General features: G+C 45.5%; 1 protein-coding gene across 4 annotated transcripts in view; it reads left to right on the top strand.

The window, feature by feature from the left end:
• MAP7 (microtubule associated protein 7) overlaps nucleotides 1-20,653 on the top strand; it is a 182,771-nt gene that overhangs the window by 82,492 nt on the left and 79,626 nt on the right. For all 4 annotated transcript variants that reach the window (XM_090040020.1, XM_090040005.1, XM_090039993.1 and 1 more), the window contains exon 2: nucleotides 13,234-13,308. In XM_090040020.1, the coding sequence (XP_089896146.1) occupies nucleotides 13,234-13,308 (75 nt within the window). The remainder of the gene's footprint in view (nucleotides 1-13,233; nucleotides 13,309-20,653) is intronic.

The raw sequence follows: 20,653 nt of genomic DNA, 5'->3' as shown, positions 1-20,653 counted from the left end.
GTTGGAGATGGCCTGCTTTGAGGACTAGATGACTTCCTGATATCCCTTCCAACCCTAGCCACTCCTAAGAGCTTTAAATCCAGCACTCCAGCTGTACAAGCCCCATGACTAATACATTTCTTCCAGGCTACTCAGCAGATCAGGGCTGCTCAGCTTCCCAGTGGCCCCACCCTGTTGCATCAAGGGCTGTGAGAGCCACTCTAATTAAAGCTCCCAGAGTATCTCGTGTATCAGCATCCTTGTACTGAAAAATGGCAGCAGGGCACTTTAACTAAATCTCATTCAAGCTATAAAGTGCCCCTGCTGCCATTTTTCAGTTCAGGGACACTAATACATGAGATGCTAGAGCACAGGAATTACTACGCCCCAACAGACTCAATTAATCGAGTCTGCTCCAATGCACAGTAATTAATCGTGTCTGCTCTGATGCACTGTGTGTCAGAGCAGCCTCGCACATGTATAGGCACCCCAAGTGCCTAGGGTGACCTCTTCTACCACTGTTGCTCTGGGTGCCTCCCCATTAATGCATTCTGCCTGCCCCCCAGCCCTGCTGTACTTAATGCCCAGGCACCCTGACTCAGCCTTAGCTTCTTGGTCATGAGGGGAGCAGCACCTGGGTGGGAGCCCTGGAGTTGCAAATTAAACATTCACAGGCCACATGAAGCCCATGGGCTGCCAGTTAAACATCCCTGCAGTAGATTAACCCCACCCTTTCTAGAGCTCCAGGCTTACAGGCGTTCAGGCTTACAGTTTGCCACACCAGGAACACAGATGAAGCTGAAGCACACAACACAGAAGTCAGAAGTTCCAAAACCAACTGGTTCCTTTAATAGTGTAACAGCGATGAAGTTCTATACAAAAGAGTGCAATAACTCTACATCATTCCCTACCTCCTCTCCTAGATCATTCCTTAGGAAAGGAGCAAGGGGCCTTTGCAAGTTTTAGGCCCACTCTTGGAGATCCTGCTCTTGGGGTATGTTTAAACCACTTTCTGGAGAATGCTAGCATATCACTGAAGGAATAAGCACCATCTGCTCAAGGATGCCTCCTTGCGACCATATCAAGCCATTCACATTTATAACTTTGTATTTGAGAACCATTGCATTTTAAATCCCAGGAGTGGGGCAGGGTTTTATTTGTATGGGTATATTTATCAAACTCAGAATGCAGTATTAGACATAGGCCACATACGCACATTCAGTTTCTCCTGGGAGATAAAATGTTTGTGCAACTTATCCTTCTGAGAGAAGCCACAGCACAGTCCTCCAGCATCCCAAGATTCTTTGCTTCCCCTCCGTCCCCCTCTCCCAAGGGAGACAGAATGTTGCTTACAGGACTTTACTGTTCCAGCTGACTAGGGAGCAGAGCGCACCGCTTCACAATCCCACATTGTGCTGTACCGAGAGTCAAGCTGACCCATAGCAGTCAGTCAGCCAGTCAGATCTGACTTGTGCACACTTGTTATCTGTCTCCAGGCAGACTGAGGGAGCCTGCATATCATTGTGAGATGTGTGCAGGGGGTGGGGTACAGCATCAGCACTGCAAGTTGTCTACTATTTTCTCTCACTTTTCTCCAGTCGGCTTCCTTTGCCTGTGGCTGGTGCTACTGCCAGGTATCCTCTCTTCCCAGCTACAACTTTTGCTTTTGTTCATTTGCCTTAGTTCCTTTCTCTCTGAATCTCCTGTCAGCCCTTCTTTTTGGCATTGGGTTTTTTTCAGACCAACTTCTAAAATCTGATCTGTATTCTGTGTCTGGGGAATTTCCATACCTTCAAACAGCCTACTGCAGAGAATATGGAGATGATTCTCCTAGTTACAGCTAACCCTGAGGTGTTCCCACTCAAATGAAAAATCAAGGTTTAATGACCTTTCATTGTTCCTGATCTTGGAGATGGGTGACAGCCCACACAGCAAACAATAGATTCCACATGCACTGAAGAATTTAATGGAATGGCAGTTTGATAAAATCTACCAAACAGATTTTCCATATCATCACAAATGTATCAGTCGCTACACAGCCTCTGACTATTTTTTCTATATTCTAGTTTCTTTTCTTTTCTTTTTTTAAGGAAATGAACAGAAATTTGTACAAATGGTTAAGACACAAGGTCTTAGCAACTGAAATGGAATTATTCTGATTACAGTGGTTACTTAAGAAACATGATATTATTAATAATATTTATTAATTAAATATCATTTGCTTCACTGCACTCTGTGCATTTTAGTTAAATAAATAAATAAAAATGGAAGAGCATCTTAAGTCAGCATGGACATGCATATTATTAAAAGAAATATACCAAGTTTTTTCACAGCCTGTCAGTGCGATTTGATGCAGCTGATTGATATTACAGCTAGATATTATGGTTATTTAAACTTTATGTATCCTATAAAAGACCTTAAATTTTATTTTGTTAGATGCTGTTCATTTATTTTACCTGAAACCATGCAAATCTCAAAAGATTTTAAACCTTGATTTTTAAAGCTTGAACAATTTAAATAAGAGCTAAGATGGCTCAAAACAACAGTGCAAAGAGAATTCCCTTTCCCATGTTTGCAGCAATGTGGCTTCTGTGCTGTTTGTCCTATCCTCAAGAAATGATAAGTGGCAAGGATATTAAAAGCATGAAGAGGGGGTTTGGCAGTTTTTTTCAGGGTTAGAACCTTTTTAGTGTATTTGCCATGTCTCATCTTGCTGAGTTAAAACTCCTGCCATTGTTTATATGGGGAACTGCATGTATACATCTGATGGGGAGCAAAGAGTAACTGCCTGCAAGATGTACAGGGAAAATAGTTGACATATTTACAGAATTCATATTTCTTCCAGCCAGGGCAAATTATTCCACATGTTTGAAATGGCCTTGTCAAAACTCATCTTTCCGGGTCTGCAGTATGTTGTTGAGCTGGCAGCTGCGGATTCTTAAAGTAGATCTAGAAATTAGTTGCAATGATGCACTGAACAGTAATAAAAGCAAAAAAAAAAACTGTTTAAGGGTGTCATTTAAATCCATAAGAATGATTAAATTAAGAATACAGGTCTTCACCCGTTGTATCTATGCCTGTTCATATACAAATATGAAGATGAAGTGTTGAACATAGGGCAGTGTTGTGTTTGATTTATAACTATGATAAAACAACTATTGTGTCTTATTAATTCATATAATGAATATAGTGTCATTGACAGCTGTTTGTAAGGTCTTAATTTGTCCAGATTTAAACGTGTGCATACTGTGTTGCACTTGAGCAGTCCTGTTAAAATCAGCAAACACAAGAAGTGCCATACTGCGTTGCACCAGTGATCCACCTAGCCCAGCATCCTGTCTGATGGCTAGAATCCCTTTTAATGCATTTAGTGGCTTCCCTTTAACAACAGAGGGAGACTTATGGCTTCTGTATGGGCCTTGGCCCATGCTCTCAGCATAATAAATAAGCTTGTCTAAATGGCAGTGGGGGATGCTTAGGAGCAGTGATGCTCAGCCCTTTGGTCCTGCAGGCCAGATGAGTGGGGCAGGGCTGGTCCATGGGCCAGATCAGGTTCTGTGAGCCAGGATTGGTCTCTGGGGCCTGGCACTGTTCCTCCCAGCCCAGAATGCTGGGGTTGGGTCCTGAGGGCCAAGCGCTGTCCCCAGAAACCCTGATTGGTCCCTAGGAGGTGCAAACTCCAGGACTGGTTTGTCGGGGCTTAGGGCTGACCCCTCCTGCCCCATTAGGCTGAACTTGGGTACCAGGGTACTGGCACTGCCTTTTCCTGGCTTCCCATGCCAGCACTGGGGCTTGGTATCACCCTTGCCCAGCCCTGAGTGCTGGGATTGGGGTTCCAGTCCAGCGCACAGGGCCCAGGGCTCCTTTTAGGTCTGGAAATTTGGCAATGGGGAAATGATTTCGCCGGTCCCCCACTGCCAAATTTCTGGACCCATGGGGAACCACACAAGCTGGATGTGGGCTGGGGGTTGAGCATCTCTTCCTGAAAAGAAGAGCATATAAACTGAGTATATCTAGAAGGGAGCTGTCCAACTGGTGTCCATTTCCACATGCAGCCCATGGGGAGTTAATGAGCAGCCCCCTGGCTCCCATCTGGCCACTGCTCCCCCTACTGCACCAGCTGCTGCTACAGGCAGGTTCTCTAGGCCAGAGGTTCCCAACCACTGGGCCACGGCCCAGTATCGGGCTCTGGCTGGGTTGTTGCACAAGCCCCCCACTTGGACCCCTGTCTTTCTACTGGGTGAGCAGCTTCTGGGGTCACAACTGAGCTTCCAGGGTTAAAGCCAGGCAGCGGGGGAGCCCCAAGAGGGAGGCAGCCAGCTCTGCACACCCTGTCCTGCTCCTGCTGGGCCACATTATAAAAAAGGTTGGGAACCACTGCTTTAGGCTCCCCTTCCCTCCTTCTGCTTCCTGCTCCTGCCCCTGGGGCTGGGGCAGCGTAGACTATGACATGGGGTGCCGGCACTACAGTGCAACAAGGGAGCTGAGGTGGGGGCCACCTGCATGCAGTGCAATGGCCACCCATGCATGCAATGCAGTGTGCATAGGGGACTTGAACATGTAGCAGCAACCCAAAAAAGGTAATAAAATGTTGGGCATCATTAGAAAGGAAATTGAAAGCAGCTGTCTCAGAACCTAGCACTGTATACGTATAATTGAAGTTATTTTCCCTCCACATGTGTTACCTTGCACTTGTTGACATGGAAATTTATCTGCTACTTTTTTGCCTGTGCACTTAGCTTTATGATATCTTGCTGCAGGCCCTGTCTGTCAGCTTGGGAGTTGACTACCTAGAATAATTAAGTATCATCTGCAGACTTGAAGATTTTGCTGCACACTGTCATTTCCCAGGTCATGAGAGTGTCCCTTTGGGTTACTAGAAACAACAGCCATAAACTGAAGGAGAATAGATTTAGATTGGACATCGGGAAGAAATTCTTGTGGTGAGGGTTGCCAAAATATGGAATGGGCTTCCAAGGGAGGTGGTACTTTTCCCCTACCTTGGAGGTGTTCAAAAGGAGATTAGACAAGCACCTGGTTGGGGTTACTTGATCCCAGCACTCTTTCCTGCCCAGAGCTGGGGGTCAGATTTGATGACCTGATAGGTCCCTTCTGACCCTAGAAATCTATGAAAATGTTGAACAAAGCCAGGCCTAGCGCAGATCCCTGTGGGATCCCAAGTTTGACCTCCCTCTTTCCTAAATAGTGATCAGTTAGCCCTGCCCTTTGCTTCTCATCTGTTAACAAGCTCTCAATCTATGAAAGGGCCTTCTGCCCAATCCTGTGGCAACTTTTTTTTCCCTAAAAGCCTTTAGGGAGGCACAATGTTGAAAGGGTTTTTGAAAATCCAAATGTGTTGGGCCAACTGGATCCCCCTTAACCACATACTTGTTAACACCCTCAAAGAACTCCAGAAGATTGAGGCAGGATTTCTCTTTACAAAACCCATCCATAGATTCATAGACACTAGGGCTGGAAGGGACCTTAAAGATCATTAAGTCCAGCCCCCAGAGACAGGAAGTCAGCAGGGATTATAGGATCCCAGCAAGATAAACATTCAAATGTCTCTTGAAGGCATTCAAAGTAAGTGCTTGAACCACCTCTGGCAGCAGTCTATTCCAGACCTTGGGGACTTGTAAAGAAGTTCTTCCTTATATCCAGCCTGAAACCATCTTGGAAGAGTTTGTGACTTTCAACTTTGTCATTCCTTGGGGCATTCTGGTGAACAAACGTTCCCCGAGATCCTGATGAGCTCGCCTGATAAACTTATAGGTGGGCACCAGATCACCCCTGAGCCTGCGCTTTTCCAGGCTGAGGAGTCCAGTAGCTCTCAGGCTCTCATCATAAGGTCTGTTTTCCTGACCTCTGATCATGTGCATGGCTCTTTTCTGGACTCTCTCAAGCTTCTCCACATCCTTTTTGAATTGTGGAGCCCAAAACTGGAAGCAGTACTTCAGCTGCGGCCTCACCAAGGCCGAGTACAAGGGGAGAACGATGTCCCAGGTTTTGCTTGAGAAGCATCTATGGATGCAAGCCAGTGTTTTGTTCACTTTACTAGCTGCAGCATGAGGCATCTTGACTTCCTCATCAGATCCTATTTGTCCATGTGACTATTAATTTTACTCTTTATTTTTATCTACTTGTCAGGGATGGAAGTGAGGCTCATAGGTCTGTAGTAATCAGAATAGTCTCTGGAGCTCTTTTTTTGAAGATGGGTGTTAAGTTGGCAATCCACTGGTCCTCTGGTACAGAGGATATTGTAATGATAGTTTACCTCCTATTGCCAACAGTTCTGGAATCTCCATTCGAGTTCCTCCAGAATTCTTGGAAATTTTTGTGCACATTTAAAAAAAATTTTCAGGCCCTGAACAGGAAAAAACAGGTTTCCAGTTCGTATGTAGCATGTACTCTTAGCAGACAAACATTAAGTAGTCTCTCTCTGATGACAGAAGCTGAACGTTACGTCGGAAAAATATGGGAGTTGCCCAGGGTTGTGGTGTCAGTTTTCAAGGGGCTGACTGAGAAAATGTTTTCTATGGAAAGGTGCTGGGACTCAGTTGAGAAGCTGTTTGTATAAGAGGAAAATCTACAGTGGGCTATAATATGCAGTCTTTGTCTAAGCAGGGAAACTAAGAATTGGGGAAGGAGAATGGATTGGCAGACGGAGGTCTCTGGTTTTGTTTCTCTGGGTTCTTGTATAATCTTGGGAAAGTTGCATAGTGATGAGCTGTGCCACCTCACTACAGTGCTAGGGAGTGCTATGCTGAGCATACAGCACCTGCTCTGTATGTACTGTTTCCAAAGATAGGAAGAATAGAGATGCCTTAATGCGGCACTGGGGATATGCCAAGTCTCCACCTACCTCTCAGGAGAGCTTTTTGGCATATACTCAACACCATGCTAAGGCAGCCACCCTAGATTCAGTTCAGAAGATGATATCCATGGACCATAGGTGGTGGTATGCTTGAGTCTGGCATTCTCTGCTACAATGTTGAGGCAATAGATGCATCCTGGAGGCAGGTATACACCAGGTTCAGCTGTGCTAGGCACTGCCACCATGAAAACAAACCCACTCTGCTTGTTCCCACTTTGTGCCAAGAAGTAATAAGGTCATTGTTTTTTGGCATGTGTCCAGCTCTGCTCTTAGCCTTGAATATTCTTATTGGTGCACACCCAGCATTACTCTGACAACAGCTGCGTGGCTTCTTTCAGCATTTGGCTTGCACAGGACAGAACAGAGTGAATGGGGACATATTTTTCAAAGTCGCAGTGGTACAGGCATCTGTAGAGTGGGGATAATGACACTTGCTGCTTTACAGGGGCTTAGGAAGGTAAACATAATAGAAATGATGAGCCTCTTGGATACTATGGAAACATGACCTAAATAAAATATCATTACTTTTTCAGCTACTGGTTTTCCTCTCTTTGGCTAATCTCTGTTCTAAGTGAGTGTAATTTCCTAAGCCAAGCAATCTGGGAAGGGATGGAAAGATGGGGAAACTTTGTAGAAGGATTTTAGTATTTATTTCAAATGGCTTGAATGCATTCTGAATCAGGGATGAAGGACATTTATTTCTTATAAAACGTTAAAAAAAAACAACCTTTAAGCTACTTATCTAAAGATGTCATTAGATGTGGTAACTGGAGAAAGTTGATTCCTTTAGCTTCACATGCCAAAAGGTACTACATTAAGTTTATAGTGTTAGGTAAAGCTTTTTAACTCTGCTTATAGTTAGAGAGATGGTATTAAAAACAAAATTGAAAAAATATATTGGGGATTCCCAGGCTTCTTTGCTTGAATGTCCATACCTTCAAACAGTCTACTGCAGAGAATATGGAGGTGATTCTCCTAGTTACAGCTAAATAACTGGATGATGATACTCTGCTTGAGGAATAAAATCATTGAGCTGGTATTTGGCCTGATTTAACAATAAAGCCTTACTATTAAACTCTTTACTAATTCCACAACCTGCATGGAAGCCACTTATCTCCCCAGCCCAAAGTGTTGCTGCTTCAATAACTTCTTAGGATATTGTTGGAAGCCCCATAGTAAGACGTGAAATTTACACCATAGATTTGATTCACCGGGACTTGGAATATTAAAAATCATGCATCATATTACAACAGAAGAAACTCCTTTAAAACAACAACAAATATAGTTACTGAGCATTGGTGAGGACATTAACCTTTGAATAACTTTGTTAGTTATACCTCTGCACAGCTACAGCTGGATTTCCACATTTTTCTTTTAGTGTTGCATTATACAACTATGAAATAGCCTGTTGATTTCACATTGATGAATTACGCAAGATGTGCCTATCCTGTTATAGGTAGTACTCTTTTACTAGGATGCTGTGTACAAGGAGCAGTATTACTGTTGTATTTTCTGCACTCTGGCAGCATTTTCCACAAATGTTCTGGGAAACAGTAATCAATCAAGTCAACTGGCTGCACAAAGTGATACAGGAGGAAAAAAGAATACCACGTCATGCATTTTAATTGCTCTGCACATTTAAAAAAAAAAAAAAGACAGCAATGTTATGCAAAACAGTTACTGTACATGCTAGCTGGCTTTGCTTTAACCGAATATAAATTGAACAGGATACAGTTTTAATTTATACCTAAGATTAAATAAACTTGAATGTACAGTTTTCCACTTTTCCTTTATGAATAGACATAAAGCAGTGCTTTGTTTAAAGTTCAGAGGCATCTCTCTATTTACCCACAGACTGATTCAAAGTCCAGTGGAATCTATGAGAATCTTTCCACTGACTTTGTTAGGCCCAGCTTGTTATCTTAACCAGTGCTGCAATTTGCTGTGAAATAAGAACTGATATTGGCTGTCTGATTAATATTTTATGCAGTAAGTAAAGGAATCTGAAATGTACCTTTGACCCCTAGTGACACACAGTCTCCTGTACTTCAGCGCTTGGAATTGTTCCTGCGGTTCCTAATCTCAGACCACTCTACAACTTTTTTTACACTCTTGTTCCTGCTGGTTTGCTGCTGTTAGCCCTGCTTGAAGGTCCAGTTCCCTCTAAAGAAAATAGAAGGCAGATAATTGGAATAATTCTTGACATGTTAGGGATTGTCTGAACATCACTTAGGGACAAAAAATGAGGGGGAAATGCTATAATAATATAGCTTATAAAATAGTATAGCTTAGACCAGCAGTGGCCAGCTTTTTTTTGGGAGGTGTGCCACAAGGTAAATCCTGTTTTCCTGAGTAATGCTCTGCTTCCCCCCTCCCCAGCCAGAGGTGCACTTTCATAGATTTCATAGATTTCATAGACATCAGGGCTGGAAGGGACATCGGGAGATCATCAAGTCCAGCCCCCCGACCAAAGGGCAGGAAGTCAGCTGGGGTCATAGGATCCCAGCAAGATAAGCATCCAATTTACTCTTGAAGGTGTTCAATGTAGGTGCTTGAACCACCTCCACTGGCAGACTGTTCCAGACCTTGGGGGCTCAGACAGTAAAGAAATTCTTCCTTACGTCCAGCCTGAAACGGTCTTGCAGGAGGTTGTGACCGTTCGACCTCGTCATCCCTTGGGGCGCTCTGGTGAGCAAACGTTCCCCCAGATCCTGGTGGTCACCCCTGATAAACTTATAGGTGGCCATCAGATCACCCCTGAGCCTGCGCTTTTCCAGGCTAAAGAGTCCCATGTCTGTCAGCCTATCATCGTAAGATCTGTTTTCCTGACCTCTGATCATGCGCGTGGCTCTCCTCTGGACTCTCTCAAGCTTCTCCACATCCTTTTTGAATTGCGGAGCCCAAAACTGGACGCAGTACTCCAGCTGCGGCCTCACCAAGGCCGAGTACAAGGGGAGAATGACGTCCCGGGATTTGCTCGAGAAGCATCTATGGATCCAAGCCAGCGTTTTGGTCACTTTATTAGCCACAGCATCGCATTGCAGGCTCATGTTCATCTTGTGGTCAATGATGACCCCCAAGTCTCTTTCTTCTGTAGTGCTATCCAACGTAGCACTGCCGAGCCTATAAGGAAGCTGCAGGTTTTTCCTCCCAAGGTGGAGAACCTTGCATTTTTCAGTGTTAAACGCCATCAGGTTCTCATCTGCCCATTTGCTGAGCTTGTCCAGGTCAGCCTGGATCACCTGCCTGTCTTCTGGCGTGGATGCTTTGCCCCAAAGTTTGGCGTCATTGGCGAACTTGGCCAGTCCACTCCTGACTCCAATGTCCACATCATTAATGAAGATGTTGAACAGGATGGGTCCAAGGACAGAGCCTTGAGGGACCCCACTGGTCACAGGGCACCACGATGAGTGACTTCCATCAATCACAACCCTCTGGGTCCAACCACGGAGCCAATTTCCCAGCCAGCGGATCGTGGTGGAGCCAAGGCCACAACTGGGCAGTTTGGCCAAGAGGTGATCATGGGATACCAGATCAAAAGGCTTTTTTGAAGTCAAGATATATGACATCAATCTCTTCTCCCTCGTCCAGGTGATAGGTCACCTGGTCGTAGAAGGAAATGAGATTGGTCAAACAAGACCTACCTGCAACAAACCCGTGCTGGCTAATGTTAGGATGTTAGCCTGGGCCAGTCCCTCAAGGATGGCCTCCTTAATAAACGTTTCTAAGATCTTCCCCAGGATTGAAGTCAGGCTAATGGGCCTGTAGTTAGCTGGATCCACTCTCCTCCCTTTCTTGAAGATCGGCACCACGTTGGCCTTCTTCCAGTCTTCGGGCACCAGAGCACCAGGAGTTTTCAAAGATCCGTGCCAGGGGCTGGGCTATGACGCTCGCCAGCTCCTTGAGTACCCTGGGGTGCAGATTGTCAGGGCCGGCTGACTTGAAGGTATCCAGCTTCTCAAGGTGTTCCTTCATGAGGTCAGCATTTATGGAGGGTAGGGGATCTCCATCACCCGGATCTCCCTGTCCCATAGCAGGCATGGGCGTCCCATGGGACTGATGAAAGACTGACGCAAAGTACCTATTTAATAGGTTGGCTTTTTCCTGGGCATCAGTTGTCAGTTGCCCCATCTGGTTTAGCAGGGGTCCAACGTTGCCCTTGCTTTTCCTCTGGCTCCCCACATATCTGAAAAAGGACTTTTTGTTGTCCTTGATGCTTGAAGCTAGTTGGAGTTCAGTTGCAGCCTTGGCTTTCCTGGTTTGCTCCCTGCAGGACCGGACCAGTGCAGAATAATCCTCCTTGGAGGTGAATCCTGTCCTCCATCCTTTGTAGGCTTTCCTTTTTAGCTGCAGGAGGTCCGCTAGGTCCCTGGAGAGCCAGGAGGGCTGCTGTGCCTTCTTGCTGCCTTTCCTCCACGTTGGAATAGATTTAGCTTGTGCCTTGAGGATCGCTTCCTTGAGAAGCAACCACTCTTCTTGAACTCCCATCTCCCTGGGGTCATGGTCCCTAAAAGTCTGACCCTAAGGGCCACTTGTTATATTTTGTGCCCTCAGGATACCAGAAATGAAGTGGGGTCTCAAGCCTGTCTGAGCAGAGCAGTGCAGGATGCTGGTGGGAGAGAGGTGTCAGTGCTGAGGGCCAATTTAACCCTTCCCTGGCCTGCAACCACTGTAGTTTTATATGGTGAGCAAGGATCCAAAGTCCTGACTTAGGTGGTAGCTACAAGTCCCCCAACAGCATACCAGGGCTTGGCCACCTGTGACTTGTCCCTTAATACTTCCTGTCATAGACAAGTCCTGACTTGTCTATGACAGGAAGTATTAAGGCAAACCTTATAGAGGAGGGATTTTGTAATGCAAGGATGGCCAACTTTTGGGCAATGGAAGGTGGGTGATGCCCTCCTCCCAAGCTGCAAATCACCACATTGCATACTCTGCCTATGCCTGTCCTGTCTCTTCCCCACAGCCCTGTGGGCAGCCAGAGTTCCCCACAACCATATGGGCAGTGCGAGCAGCCAGGCTCCCTTCCACTGCACAGGCAGCGCTGCCTCCCACTTGTCCAGCCATGTAATATGGGAAACAGGGTATCCTAAGAACAGCCTGGCTTTTTCCCCCCATGTGGGCAGTTCAAGCAGCCCAGCTTTCTCTTTTTATCCCCTCACTAGCATTGTGACCAACCCAGCTCCACTCCACTGCACAGGCAGCCCAGTCTCCCTCCTGGCAGCACACAACACAGGTACATTGTCCCCTGTCATGCTGTGCAGGCAGCTGGATCTCCCCTTGCTGTGCATGTAGTGCCCTTCAGCTGCCTGTCCCTCCCTGTCCCCAGAAGTAGGGGCAGGAAACAAGGTGAGGAAAGGAGAGCCTGAAGACCCCAGTTGCTGGAACAGCAGGGTCAATGGGTGGGGAGTGGCAGCTGGGTAGGAGCCCAGGGGGTACATTTTGACCCCTTGTAGGCAGGATGCATCCCACAGGCCACCAGTTGGACAGACCTGTTGTAATGTATCTTTCCCCGAGCTGATTGGAAGATAATGCTAAATAATAGGGCTGTGCAAAATGGTACCATTAAGTTTTGACTTGCGTTTTGAGGTTTCGACAGAACAGCGTTTCATTTTGAATTTCATTTCGAGTGAAAACCGCTGTCCTGTTTCGCTTCATCGAAACAGTGATGCTGTTTCAACGCTTCGCCTATTCACTATAATGGGGAGGCTCAAAACAGCCTCTCATCTGGCAGGCAGATAGGGGGTCCACAACCCTGGGAGGGCTGTGGGGGCTATGCTAGTCCTCCCAGGGCTGTGGGCCTCTGATCTGCCTGCCAGATGAGGGAGGGAAGCCGGGTGCTGCCACCTGAGACCGGGGAGCTGGGGAAGGGAACTGAGCCCAGGCTCAGTTCTCTTCCCCTACACTGTGATTGGCATCCCACAGTCCGGCCAGGGGTGGGGCAGGGAGAACCAGGGCTTTGGAGCCGCTGGGAGTGCAGCTCTGATTCTCCCCTGTCTCCCACCACCTGGCTGCTGGCTGCTTCAAAACATTTTGACTAGCCTTGTTTTCTTTTGAGGCTGTTTTGAAACCCTTCATTTAGATTCAATTTCGCTGTTTTGAGCTCAGAATGAGTCAGAATAGTGTTGAATCGAAATAGCCGGTGATTTTTTGCACAGCCCTGCTAAATAATCATTCATTCAGTCATTGCTTTCAAATTTGGGGGGGAGATTTGTCAGGACTACTTTCCTGCACTAAATGCGACAGTACTTCAAAAATAATATATGTTCGTAGAGCTGTTTTCTATCAGTACATGATACATGATTTACTTGTACCATAATGGAGTTTGCCAACAGTTCACTAGCATTAAGGCTAATTGTCATCTTTCCTTCTGATTTTAGGTTCTGAAGGCTCCAAACTCCAAGACAAAAAAACTGCTTCTGGACAAAGTACCAGCAACTCTGGAACCAAACCAGGTATACTGTTATGCACTTTTCACCATCAAGTTATTTTACTAAGCCTGGAAATTATTTCAAAACCTGTTGTTTTTGTAAAAAACTTTAAAAATGTTTTGTGCGCTTAGTTCTTCTCCTTCCGCTTCAGTGAATTATTATTTTCAACTAGTCTGCATTGAGAGAAAGAGAGGAAGAATGTCAAGAGAGAGGAGAGAGTTCTGGGAGCCCTGACTTTGCACCAGTAACAACAGAAGGGATAATGCATTGCACACACTGAAAGTGCCTACACAAGATGCTTTACTGTGCAGTAGAGCTACTCACTGCTCAGTAAGCATCCATGTCTACATGTGCAGATGCTTACTGCAAATGCAGATACCACATTTACTTCTGATTAGCAGGGATCCAGGTTTTCCATTTCCCATGAAAAAACAGAGAAAACCACGGCTTTCCCAATTTTTATCAGAGAAATAACGGATTTTTTCTTTTAGCAGAGAAACCCATGGAGTGCCAGCCTGCAAAAGCTAATTGTAAAAAGGGTGGGAAACCCCCAACCTTGCCCAGAGGGGGAGGGAGAAGGGGAAGGGTGGGGCTAGAGGCTTTCACTGTGAAGGGCATGAGCAGGGCAAAGGGGCTGTGGGGGAGAGAGGCATAAGCAGGGCAGGGAAGGCTGTGGGGAAAGTGAGGAGCACCAGCAGTGCTGTGGGGGGAGTGAGGGGCACGAGCAGGGCTCTAGTGGGGAGTGAGGGGCACCAGCAAGGTCAGGAAGGGCTGTGAGGGGCCTTTAATAATGGATTTTGGGGATTTTATCAGAGAATTTGCGATTTTTTTATTTTTTTTAATCGGGGAAAACCAGGATCCCTGGTGATTAGTAACAGCACAGTGGCACATGTGTAGAACCCTGACCAAGAGCAAATGTGCTGCCGGGTAGCATGGTCTGGGAGGTTGTTCCTTGCCCCTGGGAGCTGCCAGCTGCCAGGGTATGGAGGCAGTGTCTCCCTGCCCCAGCCCGGCAAGAGGAAGCTCCCAGCCCCTACCTGGGCAGCAGACAGCTCCCAGCCCCCACTCTGTGACTGCAGGACAGGGCTGAGAGATCCTTATCTCCCAGTCCTAGCTCCGTGATCATAGGGGCAGAACTGGGAGATCCTCCTCTCTCAACCTGAGTCCTGCAGTTGTGGGGTCTGGGCTGGAAGATCTTTTTCTCCCAGCACTGGCCCTGCAACTGTGGGACTTGGGCTGGGAGAGAAGGATCTCCCAGGCCCCACACACCAACTGCGGAGCAGGGGCTGGAAACTCCCTGCTGGCAGGGGCTGGGGAGCCTGTTCCCTGCCCAGCTCCATGATGGCGAAGCTGGGTGGGGAACAGGCTCTCTAGCCCTTGCCTCACAATCATGGGGTGGGGCTCATAACTGTCCTGGTCAGGAGCAGATCCCAGCCTCATGCCCTGATTGGGTAATCAAGGCACAGAGCTTGGAAAGAGCTGTAGGGGTGGGGCAGGTCCCAGCCCCCTGCCCCATCCATTAGTCAGGCAGCTAGCAGCAAGCAGGAAATCCCTGCCCAGCCAGGGCCTCACTGCTAGCTGCCCCGCTGGTGGATCAGGGCAGAGTGCTGGGACCTGCCCCTCCCCTGCAGCTCACTCCAAGTCCCCTGCCCTTGATCAGGGAGCCAGGGCCAGGAGCTCCCTGCTGCCAGGCAGGGGAACATTGTTCTGGGGGTGGGGCAGGGAGCAATGTCCCAGTCCCTGCCAGGAGACAGCTGTGCTCCTGGCCCAGTACTCCCTGCCAGCCCCTGGACTAGTACCCAGGGGGAGCCTAGAGCTCCCCCTGGCTGTTGCAGGGGGCCAGTGGGGGAGGGAGCAGATTGCTGCCATGAGCAGCAAATCTGCTTCTGAGACCCTGCATGTGTAGATGTCTGCCTGGGTCAGTTTACTCTAGAGCATACTGATCCCATATTATTTGCATGCCCGGTGGTTCTTTCCCAGAGGTCGTCACATTTTACTGGCTTTCCCTTGACCCACATGTTTTCTTATTTTGCTACCTGACTGCCCAATAGCATCCTTCCTTCCCTCTGTCCGCTCTTCTCACACCAGGAAGTGCCATGGTGAAGCAGGTGGATTGGGTCAGACATGAAGAAACTCAGCAAGTGACTGACTTACCTCTGATGCCACAATGGCCCAGAGGGGCCTAAATTATTGAAATTATCTCTGTTATTTAGTCTATGTAATAATTAGATACAACAATCAGTAATTTGGCAAAATTATAATCTGATTTGTCCAAATGTAGTCTGAAAGAGAGATTTCAATGGATATTAATTATATGAAAGGCTGTAAGAGTCTGCATTTTCCATTTCTAGGATAATTAGGGACAGAAAAAGGTTGACATTGAGTGCTACATTTCTATGCGGATCCATTTTTAATGTTAAGACCCAGACTCCCCTGAAAATTCATTCTATACTCAGAGTAAGCCTGTCATTTTGTGAAGCATGTACTGCATTTTCATTCATACCTTAGAAGTGAAATCCCTGCTGTAAGTGTAAAATCCAGCTTCAACTCTGGATCCGCGATGGAATCATTGATGATAACTTCAGAACAGTCCTGTCAAACAGGTTAAAATATTAAGCATTTGCAGATTATGCCCCCAAACCATGTAAGGTACAATTATCTAACAGAATGAAATGAGTAGCTTAACATCAGGAAGACAAGTGCTGCACAAATAAGCAATCAGCACCTTTGTATCAATGGCTTCATCCTGCAAAGAGCTTGAGCTCTCTCTGCCAAGTACAGAGCACCCTCAACTCCTGTATTCTAGCAAGTATGAAGTGAGCTTTGCAGTATGCAGGATGCTAACAAGGATATCTCTCCCATCTTACTGAGGAGAATCCAGCACTTGTCACCATGATAAATAAGATGAAGAAACATATATATACACAGGCATTTTTGCACTCCTTTAGAATGCCATTCCATCTGGGTTCCTGAGTGATGCTGCCTACATAAGCAAACAAACATGAGAAACAAGAGGGATAACAGGTCCTGTGAAAATGTTCTTCCTTGCCACGTATTTTAAAATGATATATGCAGGGTGTCAACTGATCAGCAGATTGAGAGCACTATTGTTGGAGTTCGGGCATGCAGCCAAATTACGAATTACGAAGGATTGATTTCCAGACCTAGAAAAGACATTTTAATTAACAGAGTACGATTTGCTCCAGTACCCTTCTCTATGGCACCACCAACAGAGCAAAGGCTGCTGTGATAACTTGGTATGCCACTTTATTTTTTTCTTTGTACCAGCTTTTATTTACATTTGGACAGTTCTCAGCAATATATGGAAAACCACCCATTACACAGTACATATGCAAATCTTGTACATATGTCTGCTACATTACTTGATACTGTTTTAGTGCATCAGACAGAAGTTCCAAGTGTGCAATGGATGAGGAATAGTTGAATGTCTTGAAATTCAGTAGCAGAGGTTACTGTTTTTATTCCTGCCATTGTTCATGATTAGCCATCTTCCAGAACAGGCATACTTCATTCTCCGAATAATCATTGCACCTATTAAAGGAATCTCCTCCTCCTTTCCTAGGTGAACAAATGCTAGAAATTTAAAAAGAAACAGGTGGAGAATAGTATATTCTGAAAGAAGTATTGTGTACTACATGATCCTGAGGTCTTTGGTCATTTACCAACAAATTCATATCATGCTGAATTTATTGAAACAAATCCATGTCTTTTTTTAATATATATATTGCACTTTGATTCAAATGTCTCTCACCTACTCCAATTAGGGAAATGCAGTAAGATTTCTTTTTGTTTTGGTCACAGGAAGTGAGGAATCCATTGTGCTCCAGAAAGGAGTACCAGGTTAACTTTCTGTCCTGTTCCTATCTGATAAGCAGACTGCACGAGAGCTAGCATTTTCTTAAACCGAACCAGAATTAAAGCTGGCATAACTCAGCATAGCTCCATATACTTCATTAACCTGGGCCAATCTCTCATATTGGCTAATGATGTGACCCAGTATGTTTAGGTAAGAGATTACCCACGCTCATGTTGGTGACTTTTTACTTTAATAGCATTAATTTGATTTGGCTACCGATTCGTAATGAATAAACATAGTGTGATTCAGCCCCATTAAACGCGGTATTACGTTTGTTTAATTCTGTTGAATCAGGGATACATTCGCTAACCTCTGATCAGATTATATTTATCTGATTGATCATCGTTCACTGATAAATTATTAGGTAATTAAATGTAAGCCAGTCAGCAATTGGTGTTTCATCCAAGATGACATGGATCCAAAGCACCAGCATCTATTGGACCAGTTAACTTAAGTCCACATTTTTCACTTGTTCTAATTCAAATAGCCAGTATAAATTAGTCCATAATTATCTTGTCTTCACTTCAACATTAATTTTTGACAAACATCTTTTGATTTGGACTTAGCTATATTTAGTCTTGTTTTCTATTCTACTGTAATTTTAGAAATTACGAAAAACCTATTTTTAAAGTTAATTGAAGCCATATGCAAACATATATACGTCCATAGTTGATGCATTTGTACAACTCAGGTATTTCTGCTGTCAAGTTGCATAATTGCATATACTGTGTATTCTGGTTGCTATTTGGCTGATTTGACAATTGCAGCAGCAGTGTTTTTGCACGTAAAATAGAGTGTACATTAGTAATTACCCACCATCCATTATTAAGCAGATTCATGTTGCATCCAGACTATGCTTAGGAATTTGTCATGCAGAAGATACTCCCTTTACTTCACTCATTGTTTTAAGATTTAAAAAACCCCCAAATGCCAGTGTCTAAGTCTCCCTAGTGTCAAAGTAACACTGAATATTTATTATATCCAAAAAATCTTTACTGTTTTTGTGTTCTGATTTTGGTAAACTTTTCAGTACTTGTGAGAAGCATATTAAATCAGTAGCTGTCCAGATTTAACTTATTTTGTTAAAGAACAAGTAAGCAGGAACAATGTTAATGCAAGATTTCCTACATCCTCCATTTCCAGTGTACCTCAGTCCTGCTTTAGAGTCAGTATTCTGGCATGAAGTGGGAATTCAGCTTTTTGCTCCATTACTGAGCTTGCCAAAAAGTAATTAGATGGTGTCCATTGTGACGGTGTTTGTGTTGTGCATCTTTTCCTCTAGGAACCAGACTGAGGCTGGCAACACATGCCCTATTTGCCACCATATACTCAACAAGGGGCATATCTGTGTGAGACATTTACTGCACAGTTGACTAATTAACTGCACAGTAAACTTCTCAGCATCTACACATGCACCACTATTAGGGTGCACAAAACTAAAACTCTACAGCAGGCTAGGACTTGTATCTACAAGTCCTAGCCTGCTGCACAGCTTTTTCATGAGCAGCTGTGCACATATAGACGCTGCTCTGGCTGGTTAGGGCACAGGGTGCTTCAGGGTGGGGCTAGCTGGCAAGCAGCCCCAGTGCTGAAGCACCCTCATGCCTCAGCCAACCCCTCCACAGCACATGGAGACCCATCGGAGCAGTCCTGGGCTGGCAGGGAGTTTATTTGTGTGGATTAATCCCACGCATAAATGTGCCCAAGTAGCATTAATTTTTTAGGCTGTGGACCTGGGCTGGTTTTAAATCAGCAACATACTGAAAAGAGACTCTTTGGTTGTTATCACTAATCCTTGACATGATCCAGTCTCCCAGAAAGACTGCTTTTTTCTCTTTTCTTTTTTTGAAGTTTTTAATATTCAAGTTCCAAAGTTTTGACTAGTGATTTTCAACCAGGGTGATATGAGACCCCTTTAAGGGTTCTGGAGGGTGGAAACACTTGCATGTGATTCTCAAGATAAGGGCCATCCCTGGGGGATGCAAATCAGGGTGACCACCCCGGACCCTGCACTTTGGGGGGCCCCATGGAGTTGCTGCACTGCCACTGACTTCACATCGAGCTGCTTGGCACCCTGCCGCCAAGTCCACCACCAAATCCAGCACCTCTGGCCTCTTGCACCCCCTGCCCCACCCCCCCGCCACTGAATCAGGTGCATCCAGATGCTCGGCCCCCCTTCTCCCCCCCCCACCAAATCCACCGCTGGCTTCCTTGTATTTGGGGTGGGACCCCGCACCCTGCTCAAGTTGTCTCTGCTCAAGATAATACAAATCCATAGTGTCCAAGACGTTCTGAGCATTTACGGTCTTTCTGAGTTCATTGCAACAGAATAATTGCTTTGTTGTTTTTCTGGAGACAAAAATGAGTGAAAGCTAAAAGCTGGGGTTATCTGAGAGGGTGGCTTGATTCTAATGAGGGGCACCTTGAGTCCAAAAACAGGTTGAAAGCCACTGGTCTTGACTTTCTTCAGTTGATAAAACTATCCTCTTTTGTTTCAGTATCATACTGTACTGTGTATATGTGGTACATAAAACCTTGCACAGCTCTAAAATACCTCAAGAACTTGGTGGGAGACTCAATGTCATGTTGTTAGCTATTACAGACCTCACAGCACCTCAGTGAAGAGCTATTACGGTGTTAAGATCCAGCTCATATTTTTCATGGCATACACTTTTCTATCGTCCTATAAAATGGCTTTCTGTATGTTCAAGGTATTGTACAGTAAGAATGTTCTGCCGTGTGAATCTTCTGCAGATGGGTTACAGAATAATATACAGTGTCGTCTTGGGAATTACAATGTTGAATCAATGGGGTATTGCAGTTTTTATTCTATAAAGCTGGATGCAAAGTACATATTCATTGTTCAGCTGGTTATTATTTTTCTGCCCTAAAAACATGGCTAGATTCAGCAAATATGCAAGCTTTTTCTTAACTTATAAGTGTGCTGTGGCATTACTAATGTGCCTGATGTGAAACACATAAGTACTGTGCTGTATCAAGGCCATTATGCTTCAAGAAGTCCTTGTCTTTACTGCCTCCCTGTCAAACTTGGGACTACCTCCAAGGAAATATGGTCCTCCCAGTCACATCTGCACTGTGTGCGCCGAAGCCCAGGAGTTAAGCAGTGGAGGTGGCCTAGAATCGTCCCATGTAGGTAGCCTAGGGAACACACTCAGGGTAGTGTAGGTTGTCTGTTGCCTGATTGCTGGGTGTAGGAGTGCAGGACACGGTTTCCCACCACATTCTCTTAAAATAACCTGGTGACTGTGACATTGATGCCTATGCAGTGAAATGGGTGGCAAACTGGCTAGATGGTTGCACCCAGGGAGTGGTGGTGGATGGGTTGTTTTTGACCTGGAGGGATGTGGGCAGTGGAGTCCCCAGGGCTCCGTCCTGGGGCCTGTACTATTCAACATCTTTATCAGTGATCTGGATGTGTGTGTAGAATGCACGCTGTCTAAATTCGCTGACAACACCAAGATGTGGGGTGAA

The sequence above is a fragment of the Crocodylus siamensis genome, chromosome 1 (genome assembly GCF_052110815.1).
Source record: "Crocodylus siamensis isolate JL-2025a chromosome 1, ASM5211081v1, whole genome shotgun sequence".
NCBI lineage: Eukaryota > Metazoa > Chordata > Crocodylia > Crocodylidae > Crocodylus > Crocodylus siamensis.
The sequence above is the reverse complement of the archived record's forward strand: the minus strand, read 5'-3'. Positions and strand labels throughout refer to the sequence as shown.